At 36.7% G+C, this 23,663-nt stretch overlaps 1 protein-coding gene across 4 annotated transcripts; it reads left to right on the top strand.

Moving 5' to 3' along the window:
• Positions 1 to 75: 75 nt before the first annotated feature.
• LOC124147655 (forkhead box protein O-like) lies at positions 76 to 22,857 on the top strand. Of its 4 annotated transcripts, XM_046518338.2 has the most exons (5): positions 116 to 172; positions 488 to 521; positions 840 to 879; positions 1,331 to 1,473; positions 14,174 to 22,857. In XM_046518338.2, exons 4-5 carry the CDS (start codon positions 1,363 to 1,365, stop codon positions 15,749 to 15,751), a joined length of 1,689 nt encoding a protein of 562 aa, XP_046374294.1. In that variant the 5' UTR covers positions 116 to 172; positions 488 to 521; positions 840 to 879; positions 1,331 to 1,362; the 3' UTR covers positions 15,752 to 22,857. The 4 variants fall into 4 exon arrangements, with proteins under 4 accessions (XP_046374296.1, XP_046374294.1, XP_046374295.1 ...); XM_046518340.2 differs by lacking the exon at positions 488 to 521 and having other exon boundaries at positions 76 to 172; XM_046518339.2 differs by lacking the exon at positions 116 to 172 and having other exon boundaries at positions 208 to 879.
• The last annotated feature ends 806 nt before the right edge of the window (positions 22,858 to 23,663 follow it).

Here is a 23,663-nt window from a genome sequence, read left to right as displayed (position 1 = left end):
TCATGTCTGTAAGGGTGCTTTTTTTGTCTTTATCTTTTCAGAAAAGTTTTTCAGAGAAAAGCTTGAGCATCATGTCAAGGACTTTACATCATCTATGCAAGATATGTTTTCTGAGCAACAGAGCCATGTACGGCAAATTGTTAATTCAACATCTCATGGTGATGGGTACCAGGTACAATCATCCACATATAATTAATTTGATGACTTTTGTTACCATATCAAAATAAATGCAAATGCAAATGCTGAATGTTTTCTCGAAGGGATCTATTATCATAGCTAAACATTCATTTTAAAAAGTAGTATTTGGGGTAAAAATATTCCAAATGATGTTGGTCCATGTTTAACTTGAAAATATCAGAAACCCTTAATCTTCAGTAACTTTTCAGACGAAAATGATTGTTAATAACATATTTATGTAAAGATAGACTGATGTGTATGAAAGCAGTTGTGACATACATGCACTTACATATGTGTATCTCTGCTTTAGGATGGAGATTTACTTACTGAACTTGAGGAACAAGGTTTGTCATATCTGTACATCCTGTGTGAGTCGTGTTGTGTGAATGAATGAATGACTCCTATAGAAATGAGTTAAACATTGATCAACTGAAAACTAGGATGCATTAATCAAAAGACCTGAACCTTTTTTGAAGTTACAATTCAGCATTGTTAACTCCTCAAACTTAGGTCAATACCTACCTTCAGATTTCTGAGAAATAATTCAAACACTCCTTACTGGTTGGTATATCATAAATTATGCTATTTTGTATTGATCTGCTAATTTACATAGCTGTTGGTTAACGTCCTGTAAATCTTTCCCAAATTGTTCTTTGCTGCAGATGTGACATTGAAACCTGCTTCAGATGTACTGGATATATAGTAAGTTTGACTGGGCAAGTATATATGTTCCTAAACCTAGGTAGGATTACTCCTTTATATGTGTTAATGAAATCCTTTGGGTATTTAACACTTTAAAATCACATGACATAGCTTGAAACCGAAGGAACACGGTGAGAAAACACGAAAGATTGCATGCACAAAAGCTTGGCTGTGGTACGTCATCCTTATATAGACCCGTCCTTGTTATGGAAAAGTTATTATTTGGTTCTATTGTTCTTAATCTTCTTTCCAAAAGTTTGATTTTTATTTTTTTTCTTCCTTCTGTTGTTTTTCTTTTTTGTTGTTGTGCAAATAGAGTTTCACATTCTTGGGTGTTCATCTTTTTGTTGCTTTCATGTCTCAAAAATTGAAAATTATGAAGAGGTTGTAAAGTATCCGGAATAAATGACATTAATGATATTAATCCATCAGTTGTTCACTTGTTTTCCAGCAATGAGGGAAGGGAGTTACTATTGAACAGTGATGTTAGAACTCAGCTCCTTATTGAACTCCTTTCCCTGTCATGTGATTTGTCATCATTACTACACCAAGACAAGTTCAGAGCCTAATTCCACAGGTGTAACAAATATATCAGTGAGTATTGTTTCATAGGTTATTGAATAAACCAGTGTCTTTCTGGGTGAGTTTGGCTTTAGTTTTCGGTAGTATTCCAGCATTACCATGGGAGGGGACATCAGTTATTGGGTTCACACACTGGGATTTGAACCCAGATCTTCGGTGACAAGGACAATTTTATAACCAGACTACTGATCAACCCCCACAATAGCTTAGCCTAGTGTGATTTAGTGTGATGTTATCATACATCGGATACAGATTCATTTGTTCATTCAAATTAAAATGTTACCGTAAAGTGTTACATGTGGAAATTGGCAATCATCCTCTCATTATCCCCAGCACAGGGATATATTCCAACATTCCAAATGTTTACTTTGAGTTAACAAACAAGTGGGCCAGAGGTGCAGTCTTTTGTATTTTGTACTGTATCTTTTGGTATCTACAGAATAAAATCTAGATAATACTTTTCAAGAATGAGCAAATATGTCACCGATACGTAATTCTAAACAAATGCAATGTCATATACTTGATTATGCAATGTGTCTTTAGAATTTAATTACTCTAAATGATTTTTAAGATAAAAGTGTCTGATCTTGTATTTTAGGATATATACCAGCTATTATTATGGGAGAGTACATCAGTTTCATTAGCATCATATACACAGTCTTGATGGATTTCATACTGTAAACAATAACTCTCCTGTAAAGCATTGATGAGACAAATTGTAAGCTTTCTTCTTAAGTAATTTTAGTTCTTTAAATAAAAATTCCTATGTACTTTCAGCATCAAAGCACTTATATCATCTGGTATAGGTGGTCGTTACAATAGAAGTTGTCGAAGAATGCACTTCATTGTCACTTCAAGTTAATAACTTGGTTGAGACATGCATGTTGATGGTATCCCAGTTGCATAGATTGATTATCATGATGTCAATCACTGGAATGTTTGGACAGGATTGATTATTTACAGATCGCCTTCATATAGCTGGAGCTGTGTGCGTCTTAAACAACAAACAAACAAATCTTACAGGTTAACATACACGGTCACGATGAATAGTGTGAAGCTAACGTACAATCTTCAACTTATTTCAGTCCGGCGCAACAACCACAGCTCACTGCATCATTTAGGTGGCAAGTTTCAAGATGTGTTTTAACTGGACGATCTTGTCACCGATGTAATAAAGGGAATATCAATCAGTATTAGTTCAGCTTACCCTGCGAACTGTAACTTAAAAGTTATTGTGGCAACAAAAAGTAGATCTGATTCATACAGGCAGCAAGGCACTGTAATTCTAAATACACTGTCATATGTGTGTATTATAAAATTAGAGACTTGGGATCGCGTTCTAATAAACTGCCTCCCATAAGAGTTTATACACTTGAAAATTGAATATGACGAAAAAATTAGGAACGTTAACAAAACGTTAGTATACTGAAAACAGTCGCCGAAACACAACTATGATACAGTATCAAATACATCACCATCGAGTAACCATTACATGTTTGTTTCGTTTTAGCCACAAACATGGGTGTATAAATATTTATTAAACATTTTTTTATTAAACATTTTTCAACATGAAATAAAACCACGAATCAAATGTAATTTATTGCAGGCAAAATCCCACAAATGGAACGTTGGACACAAATATATTTGAACTCCTTGATCGTTTTTGTCAGTAGCTAAGTCTTTTCGGACCTCAGAAAATTTTCCAACGTGATTTGTTTTTTTTTAGTTGTGAAATACAAAAATCATTGATGGAGATAAACACGAACAACAACATATTCAAATGCGAAAATTATCACTGCCCAGCACCAATACCATTAGTAGTTGGTTGGTTGGTTGTTTAACGCCGCACTCAGCAATATTACAGCTATATGACGGCGGTCTGTAAATAATCGAGTCTGGACCAGACAATCCAGTGATTGACACCAAGAGCCTCGATCCACCCAATTAGGATGATGACATGCATCAACCAAGTCAGCGAGCCTGACCACCCGATCCCGTTAGTCGCCTTTTACCATTAGTACAAGACGGTGGCATGCACATATTTTTGGTTTTCCAAGATGAATAAAGACTACACAATCGTGATTTCTTTATGTGATCTTTACGTTCTTAACCGTATTCAAACAGTTAGATTATTCGTAAGATAGTAATAATGTTCGATTCACAGTAGTTATTGGCAGTAACACAGTACAAAATCATCCTAGCTGTCCTGTGTTTATATCACCAATAATGTGTTTCTATCCAGCGACAACACGTATACATGACTTTTTTGTGTGTGAATGAACATGGGTGGTCAGATGTATATATAACTATTGTAAAACATTGACTGCGGTCTGGATGTGTCATATCGTCGTGGAATGAAATTTAAGGGCATGAAAAGAAAGCAATGAAACTTACCCCGAATATAATAATTCAGAGGACAAAATGTACTTCACTTTACTTGCACTTGCATCATTTATACTAAAAATCCCCAACAGTTAACAGTGAGCATTTTGGGTGGTGTATATTCAGTTCTTTTAGAGTCCTCGTTTGAAGATTTACGCGGCTGGAATTGTGCAAAGACGTGTTGTGTATTTCAGAATAAAAAATAAATTACAACGATTTTAGAGAAAAGTGCTCCTTAATACCCTAGAATTGTCTCTACAGTTCTATTAACCCAGAGGGCGACAGGATAAGGTTGTGGTGTATTTTATAGGCATATCTACACATGTGACTATCTTGGTAGGTACGACCACATCATTCCATTTTTATTTCATATCTGTTGGTTATTTTTATGGCAGTCTATTTGTATGTTTAGCAGCCGCGAAAGGTAATCCAAATAAAGATTATTCAAGGTATTTTCGAATCTGCTGGTTATTTTTATTGCAGTATATTTGTAGATCTAGTTTTGACAGCCGCTACATTTGGTTGTCAAACTGTCGATACTGTCGATACTTTGTTGTTTGATACAGGTTGTTAATCTGTTTAAAGTACTTCAACTAGATCTAGTTTTAAATGCAATTCAGTGACACGCCACTGTTTTTTCACTGGTCGTCGAAAGGTTTTTATATCATTAACGTTTAAAATGTTCATTTGTCCTATCTTTGTTCCGAAAAGTCTCTGTTGTTCTTCGTTACAGTTTTGTAGATGTTTCATCATTAACATAATATTCGCTTCAAAAGGTATTAAGTTTTGATGCTACAAGTATTTTTCTTATCGTAAAAGCCTCAAGGCTATCGCACTATGCTTGTGTGAGAAATTCCCATCAGCTGGCAGTACACGGACAAAAACGTATACGCATTTTTGGCGGCATAAATCTGTGCGTGCAACACGCGCCAACTTACTGTTATGATTTGCCAATGTCACGTTAGCTGCGAGAGAAACTAGGACGAGCTCGGAGCGAGGAAGTTTCCCGTCTGCGCAGATATCGACTGCGCACATGCGCATGATATCACCACCACATGTATGCAAATCACCCGTGACAACAAATACGTCATCAGGTCTCCCCAAGATCTGGAGCGAGGTAGTAGAGTAAAGTAATGGCCGTATGGTATGTTGGATGATAGCTCACTAGCCAGCATTAGGATACCATATTACATCGCAGATTGGAGTGTCAGTGACTGTTGGCAGTTCCATTATACGAGCCTATGGATGTTTAACTTTGTCTGAAGTGTGGAATATGCGGGCTGAAGACGAATACCGTGGTGTGTTCTAGATATTAAGTGTTACGTTCATTTGCAAAACGCAAGATGGACGCTGCAGACATAGATCCTAATTTCGAGCCTCAAACTAGGGCAAGATCTAACACCTGGCCTCTTCGACCTAATCGGGAGATTCTTGATGCCCAGAATAGCCCCGTATCAGAGGATTCTTCCACTGAAAATCACAAGGAAAAAGATCCACTCGGATTAAACACTAAAAAGAGTGGGTCAAGACGAAATGCGTGGGGAAACTTATCATATGCGGATTTGATAACGAAAGCTATCCAAAGTTCACCTGAAAAGCGTTTGACTCTATCTCAAATATACGACTGGATGGTACAGAATGTTCCTTATTTCAAAGATAAAGGCGACAGTACGAGCTCAGCTGGTTGGAAGGTTAGTTTTATGTGCAATATTATCCGACCTAATTAGCAAACGTAAGATTGTGAAGGTTTGCAAGGAGGTCAGTGACTCTTTCACTGTATATGATGAGAATATGTTAGTGACAGTTATAGTCAGATATACTAAAACACCAGTAGCGTACATTCTGTCACCACTGCTTCCGATTTGGGGGATGTGCGTCACTTTTCAGGTTCCGTATTATGTTAAAGGTCACGTCTTGCAGGACACGAGTTTACGTGAGTAGAATGTTTGCAGAGAACGCCCCTCGCTCGCTGCAGGTCTCCTCAAACGCTTAAAATTAACTCTTCCCTTTGTAAAGACAACTCTTGAAGTTTATAATTGATCGTTTGTCACACCCAGTAGTTAACTGATTATGTCACTACAGTTACACTGATCAAGTCGTCGGAGATAATCTGTTCAGACTGTCACCTACTCACAGCCCGTTAATTAACCGTGACAGATAACAATTAATGTGTGATTTCAGTTGTGTGATCAGTTCGTTACATCAACCGCACGAGCTAACGGGATCTTTACGATTTGGAAGCTAACGTGGAAATTCCCATCTCTTTGTTTACAAACATTGGCGTGAATAAGTCACGTGGGTTCCCAATGTATACAATGTAGTAATTGTAAGCAAACATTACAACATAGACTAACAGTTAGAAACACTTATTGTGTCAAGTTATCCTACACTTTGTTGCTAGTCCCGTTCCAAGATATAACATGTGAAAGCATGATTGTTTGATGAACCTGTGTCATAATTATGGACTGAAATGTAAGGGCTGTTGACATCCTTTTTTTCCACCTCTCACTCAACTCTAAGCTGCTCTAACCTACATTTATACAATATGTAATATGATAGTTTATCATAGCACTAACTTGTCAGAATGAGTCATCCCATCTGTCCCACTGCTTTGAATTTCAATGTTTTAGTCATAGATTCATAATAATTACTTCTTCATTTAGTTTTTGAAATTATATTTCACATACCATAACTTGATGAATACTTTCTTTCTTTTTTGTATGAATGGCAGTTTTGGAAATTAAATGTAGTCCTTAAGGGTTACTGTTATAGTAATTGAATCTAGGTAACGCCTAAATCATAAATTGTTTTGATATTTGCAATATGATAAGAACCCCTTGGCTACCGTTCTTAATTCAAACACTGGATGGTACAGTTAAATGTCCTTTGCTGAAAAGTATATTTTGATAAGTTGTTGTTTGGGTGTTTTTAAAATTTCTTTTTATCTGTCATAGATATGTCAAAAACTTTGTTTGTTTAGAGAGTTATTGTAATATTATGACAGGGTACTGGATGGTAGAGTTTATGTAAATTGTATTTTAAAGTATGTGTCACCAAAAAGTTATATCTTAATTTGTGATTATCTTAAATATTTGTTTTTACTTGGTATAAGATATAAAATGTCATGGTTTTATCCAGATCATCCTAACTGTTTTTCTTTTCTTCAGATTTTGAAATAAATCATACTTTTCAATTTATAGAATTGGGCACTGACGGGTTGTTTCGCTAGGTCAAGAACGTGTTGAATCACTCAAGCATGCCCCAAGTACTTTCGTTGCACTCCAGTGATTTGATAGCATACATAATTCACAGCATCCCCATGGACACAACTTTGATCTAATGCCTGACCTCTTTTCCTTTTACTTCAAGAATAATAATTTATAATAGATGTTGGAAAGTAACTTGTTTCCTCTGAGGTCATGGCTACTTTTAAGGCGTGTACATACATGTATACGTATACACTATAGATGGAGAAGGGAGTACTTATCTTCTCTTAAGGAGAAGGGAGTACTTATCTTCTCTTAAGGATAGACACTAGTGTATGAGTGCATCACAATACTGTGCCTTGATACATGCATGTATGCTATGTATGTATCAATGGCAACTGAGGTATACATTGTTATTGTGAACAAAAAACAAATTTTTTCTCATATAAGTACATGTATGTACAAGTGTTTAAAGCAATTGTCAGTTAATTGACTCACTTTATTAAATACCTTTTATTTGGTTTTCTGGGCCTTCCCCCATGAAGTCAATTGAACTCAAAGAAGATATATAGAGAACAACATCTGTCGAAAGTCAATATTCATAAATGTCTGTTACAGTTTGTTCACAATACCGTAAAACATTTATTGTAATTTGAATCAATGTTGCCCATTACCAACATGATTACTGTGCAACGAGGCAAGGTTAAAATCATAGCCTAGGACCATCAACAGTTTTGGGAATAGAACTTAGTTTATACTAGAATTTAGGTTGCTGTCTCTGAATGTTGGAATCACAGAGGTCCTGAATGAATCCTCTCTCTCAATAGAAGTGATGAGAAGCAGGATCAAAAACTGCCACGAGTAGACGTCAGAGACAAGTGAAAAGCTGGAAAGACAATTTATTTGTATTTCCAAATTCAATTAAATTGACATAAACCACTGGTCAACTAGTTCAATTTAACTCCTGTCTACCCAGGGAAGCAAGCATTCTTATTATGGTATTAATATTTATATGAAATGACCTGGGAAGAAATTGTAGTTGCCATATTTGAAAGACTAATGAAGTTTCTATTGGAGTGAAAGAGTTTCCTGTAATGCTTTCACAATTACTTCCCCTCAAGAGTCACTCAAAACTAGTACAACTTTCAAATAGTGTATGTAGTTCAAAGAAATTTATGTCACCAAAACATGGTTATTATCCCCTTGCCCCAATGTGCAATGAGGGATGTATTTTTAGGCTCACTCAGTCTTTGGTGGGGACAAGGTTTTTCGGAAACCGCAAGAAAACATAGGGGATGTTGATGTACACTACATCTGTTCATAGGGTTCAAAACCCAGCATTGGTAATTAATATGTTACTGTGTTATTGCCCTTCACTTATGTCCAAGAACATGCACTGGACCTCCAATGATCACAAGTGGTCTCAGAACTGATGCTTTTGATGTTTGTGGTTTGTTTTTTTTCGTTTGCTTTTCCAAGGTAACAAGTTAAATTAGGGTAGGGGTAGGGGTAGGGTTTTTTCCTGGTGCCAAACCTTTCACTTTTTTTCATTGAAACTTTGCAAATATATTAAGCTAGTTAGGATATCATAAGTTCCTATCGTTTTCACAGGAATTAAAGTTATTATTTTTTACAATTGTAAGCATGCAAGGATGGTGGGAAAAGGGATGGCTGTCATTTTGTTGGTATCAATTGTCATTATGTTTGTGTCCATGAAAACAATTTTATGGCTAAAGAACTTGATTAAATGTGGATCCTGTATGTTTATGTATGTAATTGAAAAAAATATGTTTTGAATACAGTAGAAGTTTTATATTAGACCAAAATTAAGATTTTGTCATTTATGAATAGTTTTACAACTTGGTTTTGCAAAAAAACAATGGTGAAAGAGAAACCAGTTTTGCCAGACTTGTGTGGATATTTAGCATATTTGTTATGTTGCTGTCCTCATTCCTGTGATAGGGACAGGCAAGGTGAGAGGTGCTACCAGGCAGGAACAGGAGACACTCCCACACCAGTCACTGAGTACAGTTCACTCCACTCACAGCAAAACACTTACCCTAATCTGTCTGCAAATATTTCTGATAGCTCTTTTATTTACAAAGTATCAAAATGAAGTTGCTCTTGACCCAAGTTACTTTCTCAGTTGGAACTTTTAAAAGGCATTTGACAACAGTCCAACACTCACCAAATGACAGACGCAAGATTATTTCAAAGGGCAATAATTTTATCTTGTCAGTGGGTAACTATATGCTTTATGCTCTCAAACAGCAGTGACCCCAGGTCCCCCCTTTTTACCAAATAGTGCTTGAGCATTTATTACGATACATGTACAAATGAATGATTTGCGGGCTGCCTGTGTGGTCAAATTGTTTCAAGTCTGGTACATACAATCACTTTTGCATTTATTAGAATACATAAGTATATGTTTTTGGAAGAAAACTTTCTAATTCTTAGTTGCTAAACACATATTTTCTCCACTGAATCATCCTGCCACAGCCACTCTAGTTCAAATTCCAGTCACATTGGACCAAGATAAACTCCACATGTCCTATTGGGTGTAATTTGTCCAAACTAGATCTGTTCCAAAAGACTTTTGTTTTCCAAAAAAGACTTTCCACAAGACATAGTTAGCTAATGTAGCCAAATCATAACTTGGGTACAGTATATTACATGGGCGGATACAGAGGGGGGGTGCGCACCCCCCTTTTTATTTCGAAAAAATTCTTTATTTCTGTATAAATTACCACCAAAGACAATAAATAGATCTTAGTTGTGCACCCCCCTTTTAAAAAAAGCTGTATCCGCCTCTGTATTACCTGGTGTAGCAACCACAGGGATTTTATAAATTTTCTATTTTTAAATCTGTGAAACTTAGAATTTGAAGGTACTTGATATCGAATGCAACTACATGTTTTTGACAACTTTATATCATTATCCTGAAAATTAAATAATCTGAATAACAAAAATGTGTGGGGAATCACCCGGGCAGGAAATTTTGTCCACTAAACATGCTCTTTTGACAGCTGACATAGTGGTTAGTTCAACACTCTTAAACTGTTAGATTGGCATTCTAGTTTGTATGCTTGGTTGTTTGTTGTTAAACGCCGCACTCAGCAATATTCCAGCTATATGACGGCGGTCTGTAAATAATTGAGTCTGGACCAGACAATCCAGTGTTTGACGTCATGAGCATCGATCCACACAATTTGGAGACGATGACATGCAAGTCAGCGAGCCTGACCAGTGATTATCCGGGGTAGAATAGGCCTTCAGCAACCCATACTTGCTGTAAAAGGCAACTATGCTTGTCTTAAGAGGCGACTAACAGGATTGGGCATTCTAGAAGTTGGCGAGTAAATCAGACAACATACAACATTATGGATGACAATGTCTCGGTTACACTGTTCCCTAGTTTAAAATAGACCAGAAGTTGTTATCCATGAAGTTGTACATTTCTTATTTGATCACTAACTTCTAGAATGCCAATCAAACAGTGAGTGTGACCTCAATATGGAGGCGTGGCAGTCATATCAATCAAGCTTGAAAACAGTGTAAGAATCTACATGGAAATGTCATTAATGCAAAAAAACAGAACTTGTTATCCATAAAGTTGTACATTTTCTTATTTACTCTCCATCTTCTAGAATGCCAATCAAAAGGTTTGTAAGATGGAGATGTGGCAGTCATATTCTTCAAGCTTGAGAACGGAATAAGAATCGACATCGAAACGTCGCTAATGCAATAAAACAGAAGTTATCCATACAGTTGTACGTTTTCTTATACACACCAGGAAAGATTTAAAAAAACATCATACAGTTCCATCAGTATATTATTTGAAAAATATGGCAGATATATGCAAGTAAAATACTTACGACAAATAGACATTGAACATTTTCAGTTACTGCTCATTTGAATTGCCCTGTATGGCAGATAGAAATGCTATTATCCGTGTTTTGTATCTTTTGGCTCTTGTGACAAATTCTTAGCATTTTCTGATGTGTAAATTGAGAGATACTAGATTTATGTGAACGCCAGCTTTTTTGCCCAAGGCAGTTTGCCTATGTTAAAGGCATGCTGGGAAGGCTATGAAGTCAATCTTTTCTTAGTTTTATTATCACAGTTTACTTCTCATCATGGCTAAGTACCACTGATTCCCAATGTGTATTAACAACTTATCAGAACATGCATAGAGGGGTTGTTTCAAGACAAGGAGTTGGTAACTTCCAATACGGGACATGAGACACGTACACACTGTGAAGGAACAAGAAGAAAGTCCTCAGTAGCAGCTGTGGGTGCCATTGTCTGGGCTTGCAACATCAATCAATCTTGCTGGGACATAAAGCCTTTCTGCAATAAATACATCTACTTCTGAGGTTATTCTGAAGGACATGCACTATGCTATCAAATCCTTCAAAAGAATCTCATAAATTTGATAAAGATATAACCACAATTCACAAAGGGCCTTTATTTAGAGGTTAGATATTGCCTAAACATGGTATAGTTGTTGTGTAGTTAACCATGTCCAATTGCATTCCCATGGTATTTGATATTGTTCAGCAACCCCTAGAGGTATTTTAATATGTATGATGCATCTCAAAGAGATCCAGCACCTGTTGATCACCAACAACCTGTTGTGGTTTCAGATGTAGGATGTTTTTTGTGTCAATAATTTGTTTTAAACCACCACTGACAGCTTATAGAGATCGTTAAAAAAGAAATGTAAAGAGAAATCTGTAGGGACTGAGTGGTATTGAATTTCACATTCATACGCCTATGGTTGTATTATTTAATTGTACAAGACTTGCAGTCCCACTTGTACATTGTGAATGACCCTGTTGTATTGATCCCTGTGTGGAGCTAAGTACAGTTAGCACACATATACTGGTTTGAGAGCGCTCCCAGTCAGGCAGCTATAAATAGGCTGACATTGTAGCAGGCTCGGGTCAACGTTATTAACCCACTTTCTAGGAATGAACATTTGGTATTGACATTACTGGTGCATATTGTTATTCCAGCATATAGATGTGTGAGAAATGCAAATGTACATTGACCATAGAATGCTCGCTTTGGCCACTGTTGTCAGAGCAGCCATTGAAGGCTTGTAGTACATTGCTGGGCAAGGGAGGAGGGACAGAGAATAAAGTTGAATATTCATGCTGGGAGCTGGCACTTGGCCAGTAAAGGAGAATGGAGTCTCATGAAATAGCTATGTACTTTTACAGCATTCACATAAAGCTGAAGAGGAAGTATTACTGGACATGTTTTGTTACGTTATCATTCATGTTATTGAATATCTCTTGTCCTGCTCTGACAGTAATCCAAAATACGTTTTAAGTGATTTTCAATATTTATATTTCCTATCTTCAGGGAAAAGTAAGAATAATTTTTCATCAGGAATTTGTACATTTTGACAATTAGCAGTTGTCCTTTTTAACATATTTAAAGTATTGAGTGAGTAAGCTGGGTTTGATGCCGCTTAAACAGTATATCCAGTTATAACATCGCATGTCAGCATTCATGTGGGAGGAAAGCCAGAATTGATGCAGGTCTTAGTCTTTTACCACTTTCCTTGTTTGGGGAAACCCAGGAGCACGGGTATGGGGCTGACAAACCTGAAAACATAATCAGGTGGAACCGGGATATGAATCCACAATGATAGGTTTCTGGTGTACCTAAGGGATGCAAGTACTGAGAGATGTTTACTCAGCATCATTATTGAAGGGTCAGCTAGGTATGTACGGTGTCAAACATGAACCTATGCTGACAAGTGTTAATACAGAGCTACAGATAAGCAGTGTATTTGGTAAAATCCCCCCCCAAATATTCAAAACCCAATTACTTTCAACAGAGCTCCAGATAAGCTGCGTATCTGCGTGAAATACGCATCAGAAATGCAGAAATACACAGTAAAATATAATCCAAGCGTATCAAATACGCAATGAACATTACAGATACGCTACAAAAATAAAACTTGTGTGTATCATCAAAATATTGTGAAGTAACCCTGCGTATTCGATTAGCAAATCAGCAACTTATTTTGAAATTATAAACGGGCATTCCGTCAACCTTGCCAAACTCCATGATGACAGTTACATCATGATCATTTGCCATCACACTTTCTTGTGGAAGTATCGTGGTATTTTTGAGTCCTATAAAGCTCTCGAACCCACACGACACCAGTTTGCTGGGAACTAGATGAATAGTGTTTTTAAATATTTAACTTAAATACCCACATGTGTAAAAACTAGTGGGTAAAAGAAATTTGAATACGCAGATAGAATTACTGATACCCAATGATTTTAAAATGCATGGGTAAAATACCCACAACACCAAAAGCTTATCTGGAGCTCTGCTTTCAATTAACTTCTGTACAGAAATGCATGCATTAAATGAAAAACTCAAATGTAAAAAAACAGCACAAGTAAATACCCGATGAAGCTTTTTCAGCATGCGTACAAAGGAGCTAATTTCCAAAACAATTACAAACTAATTTATATACATTTAGAACAGTTATATATATCTAAAACATTATTTCTGGGGTTTTTTAATCTTAAAATGTTCACTAATTTGGGGAAAAACCCAATAGAGTGATGAATAGAGGAGTGAAAAAATATTGGTTACCCAATGAAAAATGTAATAACCCAAATAAAATAGAAACCCTAGAGTAAAAACTCAATTGCTCAAAAAGTTCTGATTTATAGGCCTGAGTATGTTTGACAAAATGGTTAATAGTTGAAAAACATGTTGTTTATGTATGTCACACTGATTGGATGCTTTTATTAAGCTGTAGAAATGGACAATGAATATTAAAAACGATGAAAAGATTGAAGGTGATGGAAAAAGCTTCTCAAAATACACGCCCGAACGCAACCAGTGGTTTTAACCCATGTTCATGTCTGCCTAACCCCTCAATAATGACACTGAGTATACATATATTTCATGGTTATGTAACTAATTTTCATTCACAGGATTTGAGACCAGGATATTTTTTTATATGGATATCAATAGCATGAGTGAGAATGAGCTGATATTAATGTCACATGATTAATATTTCAGCCATTTAGTGATGAGAACAAAATATTTGTAGTGTAACTTACATTGTTTATCCTTTTGTTTTCCAGAATTCAATTCGGCACAATTTGTCCTTGCACAGTCGCTTCATGCGTATTCAGAATGAAGGAACAGGCAAGAGTTCTTGGTGGGTTATCAACCCAGATGCCAAGCCAGGGAAGACCCCCAGACGGAGGGCAGGCAGCATGGAAACCAAAAACTATGAAAAGAAGCGTGGTCGTGTTAAGAAGAAAGTGGAAGCTTTAAGAGCTGCTTTAGAGGCTGGTGGCAGTCCATCATCAGCTTCAGAGGACTTTTTAGATACAACCTTTGGCTTTGACTTTCGACCACGAGCTAGTTCTAATGCTAGTAGCTGTGGCCGGCTTTCTCCCATCCAAGCTGCTGTAGAACCAGATTTACATGATAACCAGGTACCCCCAATGTCTCCTATACCATGGGGACCTGAAGTGGATTCAGGGAATTTCTGTTATAGTTCTGATGGATTTACAGATCAGTTAGTGGACACTCTAGTAGACAGTATGAAACTAGCAGAACCAAATAACATAGGTTTGACAGGTTCTGAAAGTTTAGATTTGGTAGGGAATGGGTTACAAGAACAATTCATGCAGAATGGTTCTAACAATGATTTGACTATGTCTGATTTCAATCAAAATTCAAATTATAGTCAAAATGGAAGTTTCAGTGGTCAGTTTGCTAACCTCCCAGCCCCACCACCTTACCCTGAGTCGTTGCAACGCAACACTCAGTCACCTGCCCAGCAGTCTGTGCCTCAGACAGTGATGAGCAACCTAGAGCGTGTAGCCATCTCTAACAGTCGTTTCAACAACTTGGGTTTGCGACAGAATCTGTTCGGGCAGCAAGACTTGTACCAGCAAGAGTCTAGCATGAGCCAGGACTTAGCAGCCCAACTAAACACAACCAATCAGCTGACTATAAACACACAGCCTCAGATGACATCACCTTCTCGATCTCCACAACAGGCCAGCCCAATTGGGTACGGGAATGGGTTCAGTCCAAGTGTTTCCCCACAGCCCCACCCAGGTCAACCGCGCCAGCTCTCCCCACAGCCACGGCAGATGTCTCCTCAGCAGGCTCCAGGATCCCCAGCATCTGGCTCAGCAACTGCCCAGCCCCGCACGGTGCTGCAACAGCAGCTCCAATCTTCCAATGACTCCATCCTGCGAGCAGCACTCACCCAAGGAGGGGCCGCCATGAGTTACACCCTGCCCACCACGACTGCCAGTCACTCACAGTTCTCACAGATGAACATGCCTTACTCCCGTGCCCAACTGAATGGCCCTGTTTCAACCACATGTAACAATATGGACAGTCAAGACTCCAACATGGATGAGGTCCTTGCAACTCAACTTGGCCAGCAGCTTAACAACCAGAGAAGCCAAACACCTTTACAATCGGGAAGCTTTCCAAACACAGGCTCTGGCAACATGAACAGTGGACCCGGTGAGGGAGATGTACCTATTGATATAGATATAGAAAACTTGATATTTGGATTGGACTGTGACCTTGATCAGATCATTAAGCAAGAGTTGTCTCTAGAAGGCAAATTAGACTTTAACTTTGATGGGAGTGCCAATGTTCCTCCAGCCACCAACAAGAATACTGTTTGATGATACTCATGGTGGCGTTATAACATCTTAGTGCTGTACTTATGTGATGTGATGTATTGTGATGTGATTATGTATGAGGAACCATGGCTAATGAGAAACCAGTATGGATTCTGTGGCACAAGAATGGTGAGGCAATGGTAGCTATATAGGGCAGCATGCCTGTTTGCTAGCAGGCGAGCAGAGACATTTGAAGATCAGGGAGGTTGTCGGTCACGGGACTGATATTACAGGCGGATACATACAAGAAACCAACTTCTACTGCTACAAATGTCAAATCAACATACATTCATGGACTACATGCACTATGAATGCACCTACTGTTGTATGACATGTATATTTAATGCATGTTTGGTTTACATATTGAGCAAGTGCACAAGGATTGTTCCCTTGGGTGTCGAGGTATGGTAATGTTGAAGACACAGGCCATGACTTCTGTATCAAGTGTTGTCAAGAGCCAGGCCTGATGCAGTGTTTACCTAGTGTAATAGCTGAAGCCGGCTTTATTTTACAGGATGTGCTATTTCACTATAAACTAGACAGTGTACATATTTCTGCCAATGACATAAAGAACATCTTCATTATTGTTGACAGAATTGGGATGTGGCATCCAAACGATTCACACATTTTTCATAATGACTTGATCACCTTCATAATATTGTGTATGACTTCTAATTTATATATTTGATGCAGTTCTTGTTTCATTTGCCAGTAGTTTGTTTTAGAGGTGAGACATTTTAATAGTGGGTCTTGTTCATCATTGCTCCAGCCAACTTCCCTACTCAGAAATAAGAATGTTCATAGCATCTTGTAGACTCACACTTTCAATTGAAATATTTGTGAATGTTCACCGTGGTGAAACAAGAACGTGTCTGTACAGTCAGTCGAAATATGTGTTCATTTGTAACCAGGATTAGAAGGAAGGTTGCATGTATTGCAAAGATTTGATACTTTAGCAGTAAGGTAGGAAGTGAGTTTTGGTAATGTGTCTTTTAAGAAATTGGTTTGTGTACAATGCTGCCGATCAGGCCAAAACAAGGAAATTGTCTTTCAATGGCACGAAACTGTCAACAGTGACATGTTCTCTCAGAAAAAATACAATTCTGTGAAATTAGATGTGTTAAAGAATCACAATTTGAAGTAATAGTGAAAGAATTTGTGATATGGTTGATGCTTGTTGATAATTTATGAAAGTCTGCATTCAGTGTATACATACTTTGTTACATGTACAAATTTTAAGCAACCAAGTGTTTGTTGCATTGGTGTCTTATATAGTGCTGTCTGTCGATGTCCAGAATTATAACATGGATGCCAGTTACCTGATGGAAAAATTGGATGTGATAGTAAACCTGTCTCTTATAGAGGAACATTCCTGCTTATACAGTATTTTATTGTTTAAAGTGTCAGTAGATTTTTACTAACTGAAGAGCCAACAAGAGTTTTATGTTTGGGAAGCAGAGGATTATTTCTAAAAACGTTTTGGGGACTGGGTAAAGTTTGGATGAGATTCTAATTATATATTCTTTCCCAGAAAGTTATAGAATTGGTTTCTATTATTATTGTTTGCAAACCTTTTCCTTGTCATTGAATGTTTTGACTGAGCTTCTGCTCTGTTATCTTAAAACCGTTTATGAAGGTGACGAACCTGGCTCTGAAAATATGGTCTAATGGGCGACATGTATATGAAGGAATGTTTCTCAAATGTTACTAAGTTTATAGCATTTAGCAATACAAGAGACTTGTGCCAAGAGAAATAATATGATTTGGAGGATTTTGTGTCGTTCAAAAGCGATCATAATTACAAATATTCACTCATATATGATTGTTGTAATAGTTGCCAAACATTTAATCAGATGTAATTTTCAAAGAGGTTAATTCCTTAGAATTGAGGATTTAACCATAGATACCTCATTGCTGTGACCCAGATATGACATTATGTCAACTAAGGTGCGCCATTGAAATCAGTGACCGTTCAGTGAACTCATCTCGCATGATGAAGTTGAATAGACAGCACAACAAATGGAATTTGTAACAGTTTTGAGCATCATTTGCCAGTTCATTTTATTGATCAGATGTAACATATAATTATCCGCTATTTGAATGGATCAAATTGAACATTCAAATTGAATTTCAAAATTATGACTTTTGGATGCTCATATAATTCGGTATGTTGAGTTTGTTGGCTGTTTCCATGAATACCTGTCGCAACTGAGGTCAGCTGTACCTGAAGCAATTGACTTAACACTGGATATCAAACCATTTCTTGTTTTGGCCACAACATGTGCTCTCTGTTATCACCCTCAAAACTGCAATGTTACAGCTTGTCTCCACCATAATCTAGCGGCATGTCTGAAAGGTCATTTGCAGCATCAGTCCATCACTCCCCCTAGAAGCTGATTTTTTGTGGAGGGTTGGTGCTCTTCCAGTAGTGAATTTAAAGTTACTCAGATGGTCATGTTGGAATTGCGAAGGTTTCTGATGAGTGGACATATCTGATTTATATACAATGTTGAATATATAGGATTTGAAAGTATGAATATTCATTTCTTCTTTGATGACTATGTCAGAGCCAGTGTTAAGTTCAAAGGCTGATAGGTTCAGATATTTCTCAGGAAGATTATTGACTCTTCTCCTTTCTCTCTCATTAATGAATACAAGAAAACGTTGTTTGTTGATTTGTCTGTTGTATATCAGTGTATATAAGGTGTACATTTTTAAAGCGAGTTGATTTTCCTACTTCTTGTTCTTAACTCATAGCTATAATTGTTTAAATGGTGGATCATCTCCTTCACTGAGTATCCCAACCTGTGATGTTTGAATGTTTGAATGAGGTGTGAGTATATATTTATATAGTTTTGTTATTTAACCCGAGAGGAATAGCCCGGCTTTTCTTCCCATATCTCAAATTCACTAGGTAAATTTATTATTAGTTGTTAATGATTTGTCTTTATTGTTTTGATGTAGAAAATGCAGTGCTAGGTCATTTTGCCATTTAAAATATGTAAGGTCACGAACATAATATGAAAAAGTGTCTTTCGTCTCTGTGTCTATCAGCAGAATGAATGGAAGCCTTGTACTAACATGTGGATACCAAGACGGTCAGTATCGGGTGATATTCCATAGCAAGTTTGCTGTTTATCCAATCTCAATCTCACCAGCATTGTCTGCACAATTGACTCAGTAGTTCCCTCTCTTCCACCTCACGATTAAAGAAACACCAAGAGTTTTCTTGTTTAGGGTTACGACTATAATTATAGTAGTATAATCATTTTTATGTAATAACTTTATCACATTTATGGTTTTAATATATCATGTTTAAACAGGGCTTGTGGTACATGATCCAGAATTCAGGACAGTTCAGAATTAATGTAGATGAAATCAACTTTATCACTAGTACTACCCCCACGCAGTGGTTAAACAGAATTCCCCAAATCTAATTGTAGCCATGTAATGATATTGTGATAAATAGAAAGCTTTCTCTTCCATTGACTGAAAGGACATGATTACGGCATTTTCCCCTTCATACCGGAGTCATTTTAATAGCCTGCTAACAGCAGGCACTGGTAGTTGCAATGCCTGAATGCTCACATTCTGAAATTTCTATTATTTATATTAATACAATTATTGTTGAAGCTTTTATTTCATCAACATATGAATATGTTGCCTCGTGATGTCTACCTTTAATATAGTGCTCCTCAAATATTATTAGTTTCACAGACGTTTATTCCACGTCCATGGAAGTGGAACTATAATTAGTCTATTTTTTTTCACAAATTTATGATTTATGTGACAGTTTTATCACTGATACTGTGGTATGAAATTTGGTTAATGGAGAGTTTTGACTCAACTGAGCCAAACTTGAAAAGCCATAAACTTGAATTTTTCACTTGCTTCTCCAGTACCGATGGATTGAGATGAACCTTGGTGTTTTTGTTCCTGGCTATGGGAGTAGGGGGGTTAGGGGGAATGTCTTATTTGTTCAAGGTATCATGATATGAAACAGACATTGGCTTTCCTGACTTGTGTATGATGTCATTGTCTGTAATTTTTTGCATATCCATTTCAATATGAATTGAAAATTGAAGTCTGCCCTTAGTTGATTGGCGGAATTTCAAATGGCTGTAAATTCTTTAAATACCAACCAAATTTGTAAAATCTTTTGTTATTGCTTTGCATCTGGTTGTCGTTTTGGTACGGTTGGCATTTTGATTATTAAAATATTCTGCTGAGGTCATCCTCAGGTTGGCGGAAATTCAAATTGTTTACCATATTTGCAGTAGTCATCATTTTGGGTGCTTGTAATATTGACAAACTATTAAAACTGTAGACAACAAGGTAAGTTTGTTTTCAGAGATCTGTCAGTAGTGAAGGTACAGGTTAAAATGAAAGCGAAAATTAACTGTCTTTGCTAATAGTTACCCGGTACTAGCAAATTATGTACCCCTTGAATAAAATATCTGTAATATATACAAGAAACTATGGACTGTCATGTAAATTTTAGGTCTTAGTAGGGGCTAAAGATTATTTACAGACTGGTCTAGAAGTTGGTCAGGGAGCACTTATTGAAGCAGGGTGTTTACAGCGAATACAGTAATTCCCGAAATATTAAGCAAATTTGTTCCAACCTTGGTGATAGTAAAATTTCATTGTCTATGCATATACATAACCATTTGCATAGGAATAGATGTGAATGACGTGAGCAATTTTCCAGTGAGCCAGTTGAAGTACATAGTCTTTGGGCTGTTGTCATTGGTGTGTATGCTGATTAATGTATTTAAGCATTTACTTCAATATGGTGTGAATAATGCATAGCAGATTAATGCAAAGTGTACACACGTTATAACTCAATAAATGCAAAAACATATTGAAGTCAGTTCTTGTAAATAAATACGTCAACAATAATGACATCACAGAGTGCTTCTTTAAACATTAGGACACAGAAAACTAGGCAACAATATTAATTCAGTGCAATAATGCAATACCAGCCCTGCCAATTCTGTTATTAACCAATCGAGAAACAGTACTCTGTTGGTAGGCATGACCTAATTTATATTCAGTTTATGGTAACATTAACACAAAAAATTGCTTGGTTTGGCAATCAAATGTCATGGAATCACTTGCAATTTATTTATATGAAATTAGAAATGAGAGTCACATGAGTGTTTTTTTTATGGTGATTCCAGTGTAACAAGTAACCATTATGGGGATTCAAATAATACACAAAACTCAAGGTCCCAAGGATGCCAAAAGTATCTAACACTGCAATTGAATTTTTCAGTTATTTTCTATCTCATTTGAAATGTCATGGTCCTACTAGTGTAGATACATTTTGTTCACATCCCTGTGTTTCTATGAGTGATTGACATTTATGGACCCAGTAGATTGTTATCAATTTGGCATTTGTATGGGACATATCCTCTCCATCCTTTATGGTATTTGTCATCTTGAAGTAAAATTATTAAGATTGTGCCTTGTCGATACAACTGCACACAAGTAAAATAATACCCTACCTTATTGTACCATCTTGTTCCAAACTAGACTAATGACTTAATCAGTGTATTGAGTCTGACTTAATTGATGAAATGGATTGTGTCCACCATCTGCAAGTAAGTAAAGAATTCTGCTAGTGCAGTACACTTTAATGGTTTTAAAAAAATTCTGTTGGCCATGGAAATGTATAGGCATATTGTGAACATCTTTTCTTCTATCCTTTCATACCTTAGAAAGTTATAGAACAACTTTATGGGGATTTGACACTGATAAACAGGCTCATTAAAATGTATTACCATATGCCCCTGTAAAAGGTTACTTTCCATCAAAATTAAATTTAGATTAATTTAATTGTTTTTATTATGCTGTTAGATTTCATCTGTTTGGTCACTATCTCAGGACATGATGACTGCCTTTATCATGAAGCATTTGATCATTATCGGTCATTTGAGTAATAGACAACTTATTCTGTTTTTAATCCATTAATGTGATAGGTATCAATACCTAGTGCCTTGTTCTTGATTTTATCACAAATGGTGTCATGTTGAATTTGAAATTTGCAAGGCAGTGATACCTTTAGCAATTGTTTGAGCCTGTATATGCCACAGGTCTGCTCTTCATGTATGTTTCCCTAAACCAAGTTAACTTTTTTTTAAGTAAAAGGAAGTTACCACTTTTCTTATCATTAAAATATTTCTTTAAGAATAACTTTTTATAATTCACCAGTGATGTCTGTCTACTTCTGTTGGTTTAGGGTAAACTGATTCATCCCAGAGCTGTCCTTTTGCATTGTTTTGGTTGGAGTCAGTTTGTGAATTGTATCAGAAAGTCATATTTTCATTGCTATCAAACTGGTAGCATGTGTTTTACCGTGATATTTTAGAAATCAAGTTCAAATTTTAAGTGTTCTGTTGAAATCATAGAGAGATTGTTTTTTATTTTCTTTATATATTGGGCATTTGCTGAAGTCTTTTGAAAGATGATGCCCTCATGTCTTAACAAACAGTATATCATATGAATATATATAAATATATTTTTGCGTACGATGTACATGATAATTTGTTCAGTTTGCAGAGTTTGAGGAATGTTGTTCTGTGGGATGTTCATGTGATTAAATACATTATAGAACAGCTATAGATATTCCTCATGTAAAGAAAATCATAGGCATGTTGAGATTTTGACTCACTACACTCCTGTGAGGCACCAACAGGATGTGTATGTAATATGTGTTGGTCTAAGAGACTCAAGATTATATTGTACAAAGTGAGTTTATGATCATGCTTTCCGCAGTAGTGTCACATTCAGAGCTCTGTTTTCTTGACAATGACAACATTGTAAGAGCAGGGATCTCATTGCATTCATTATGTTCAGTTTTAATATTCTATCATAACCTTTTTAGTTGAAATGTTATTAATGTAACATGTAATTCTGACATGTGTTTTATTTGATATTGAATCCCCAGTGCTAGTGTAGTGTACTGATAACAGGTTAGGTCCAGTCCGGCTTACTCCCATTGTCCTAGTAGAGTCAGTCCAAGTGTATTCGCAGAAAGGAAACATATCAACATTGTGCTCGCTTGTTGTTTTATTGTCACATGCTCAATAAACTCATAAAAGGAATAAGCTGTATTTTTGTTACTACTCATGCCTGGATGCTGCAGAAGAGTTATTTCTGTGTATGCTATGTGAGGTGGCTATTAGCTGTAACAGTTACAAGAGTGGTACCTCTGCCTGAAGCGTGACATCATTGATGTTAATCCCTCTGCCAGAAGGGTGAAGACATTGATGTTAACACCTCTGCCAGAAGCGTGAAGACATTGATGTTAATACCTCTGCCTAAAGAGAGAAGACATTGATGTTTATACCTCTGCCAGAAGCGTGAAGGCATTGATGTTAATACCTCTGCCAGAAGCGTGACAACATTGATGTTAATACCTCTGCCAGAAGCGTGACATCATTGATGTTAATCCCTCTGCCAGAAGGGTGAAGACATTGATGTTAATACCTCTGCCAGAAGCGTGAAGACATTGATGTTAATACCTCTGCCTAAAGAGTGAAGACATTGATGTTTATACCTCTGCCAGAAGCGTGAAGGCATTGATGTTAATACCTCTGCCAGAAGCGTGAAGCAATTGATGTTAATACCCCTGTCAGAAGAATGAAAACATTGATGAAAAGACCTCTGCCAGAAGAGAGAAGGTATTGATGTTAATACCTCTGCCAAAAGCGGGAAGGCATTGATGTAAATACCTCTGCCTAAAGAGTGAAGACATGTTAATACCTCTGCCGGAAGCGTGAAAACATTGATGTTAATACCTCTGCCAGAAGAGTGAAAACATTGATGTTAATACCTCTGCTAGAAGGGTGAAGACATTGATGTTAATACCTCTGCCAGAAGCATGAAGGGATTGATGTTAATACCCCTG

Source organism: Haliotis rufescens, unplaced genomic scaffold, assembly GCF_023055435.1.
Source record: "Haliotis rufescens isolate VD_foot unplaced genomic scaffold, xgHalRufe1.0.p SCAF_32, whole genome shotgun sequence".
NCBI classification, from domain to species: domain Eukaryota; kingdom Metazoa; phylum Mollusca; class Gastropoda; order Lepetellida; family Haliotidae; genus Haliotis; species Haliotis rufescens.
Note: the sequence above shows the minus strand (reverse complement) of the source record. Positions and strands in the feature narration are given on the sequence as shown.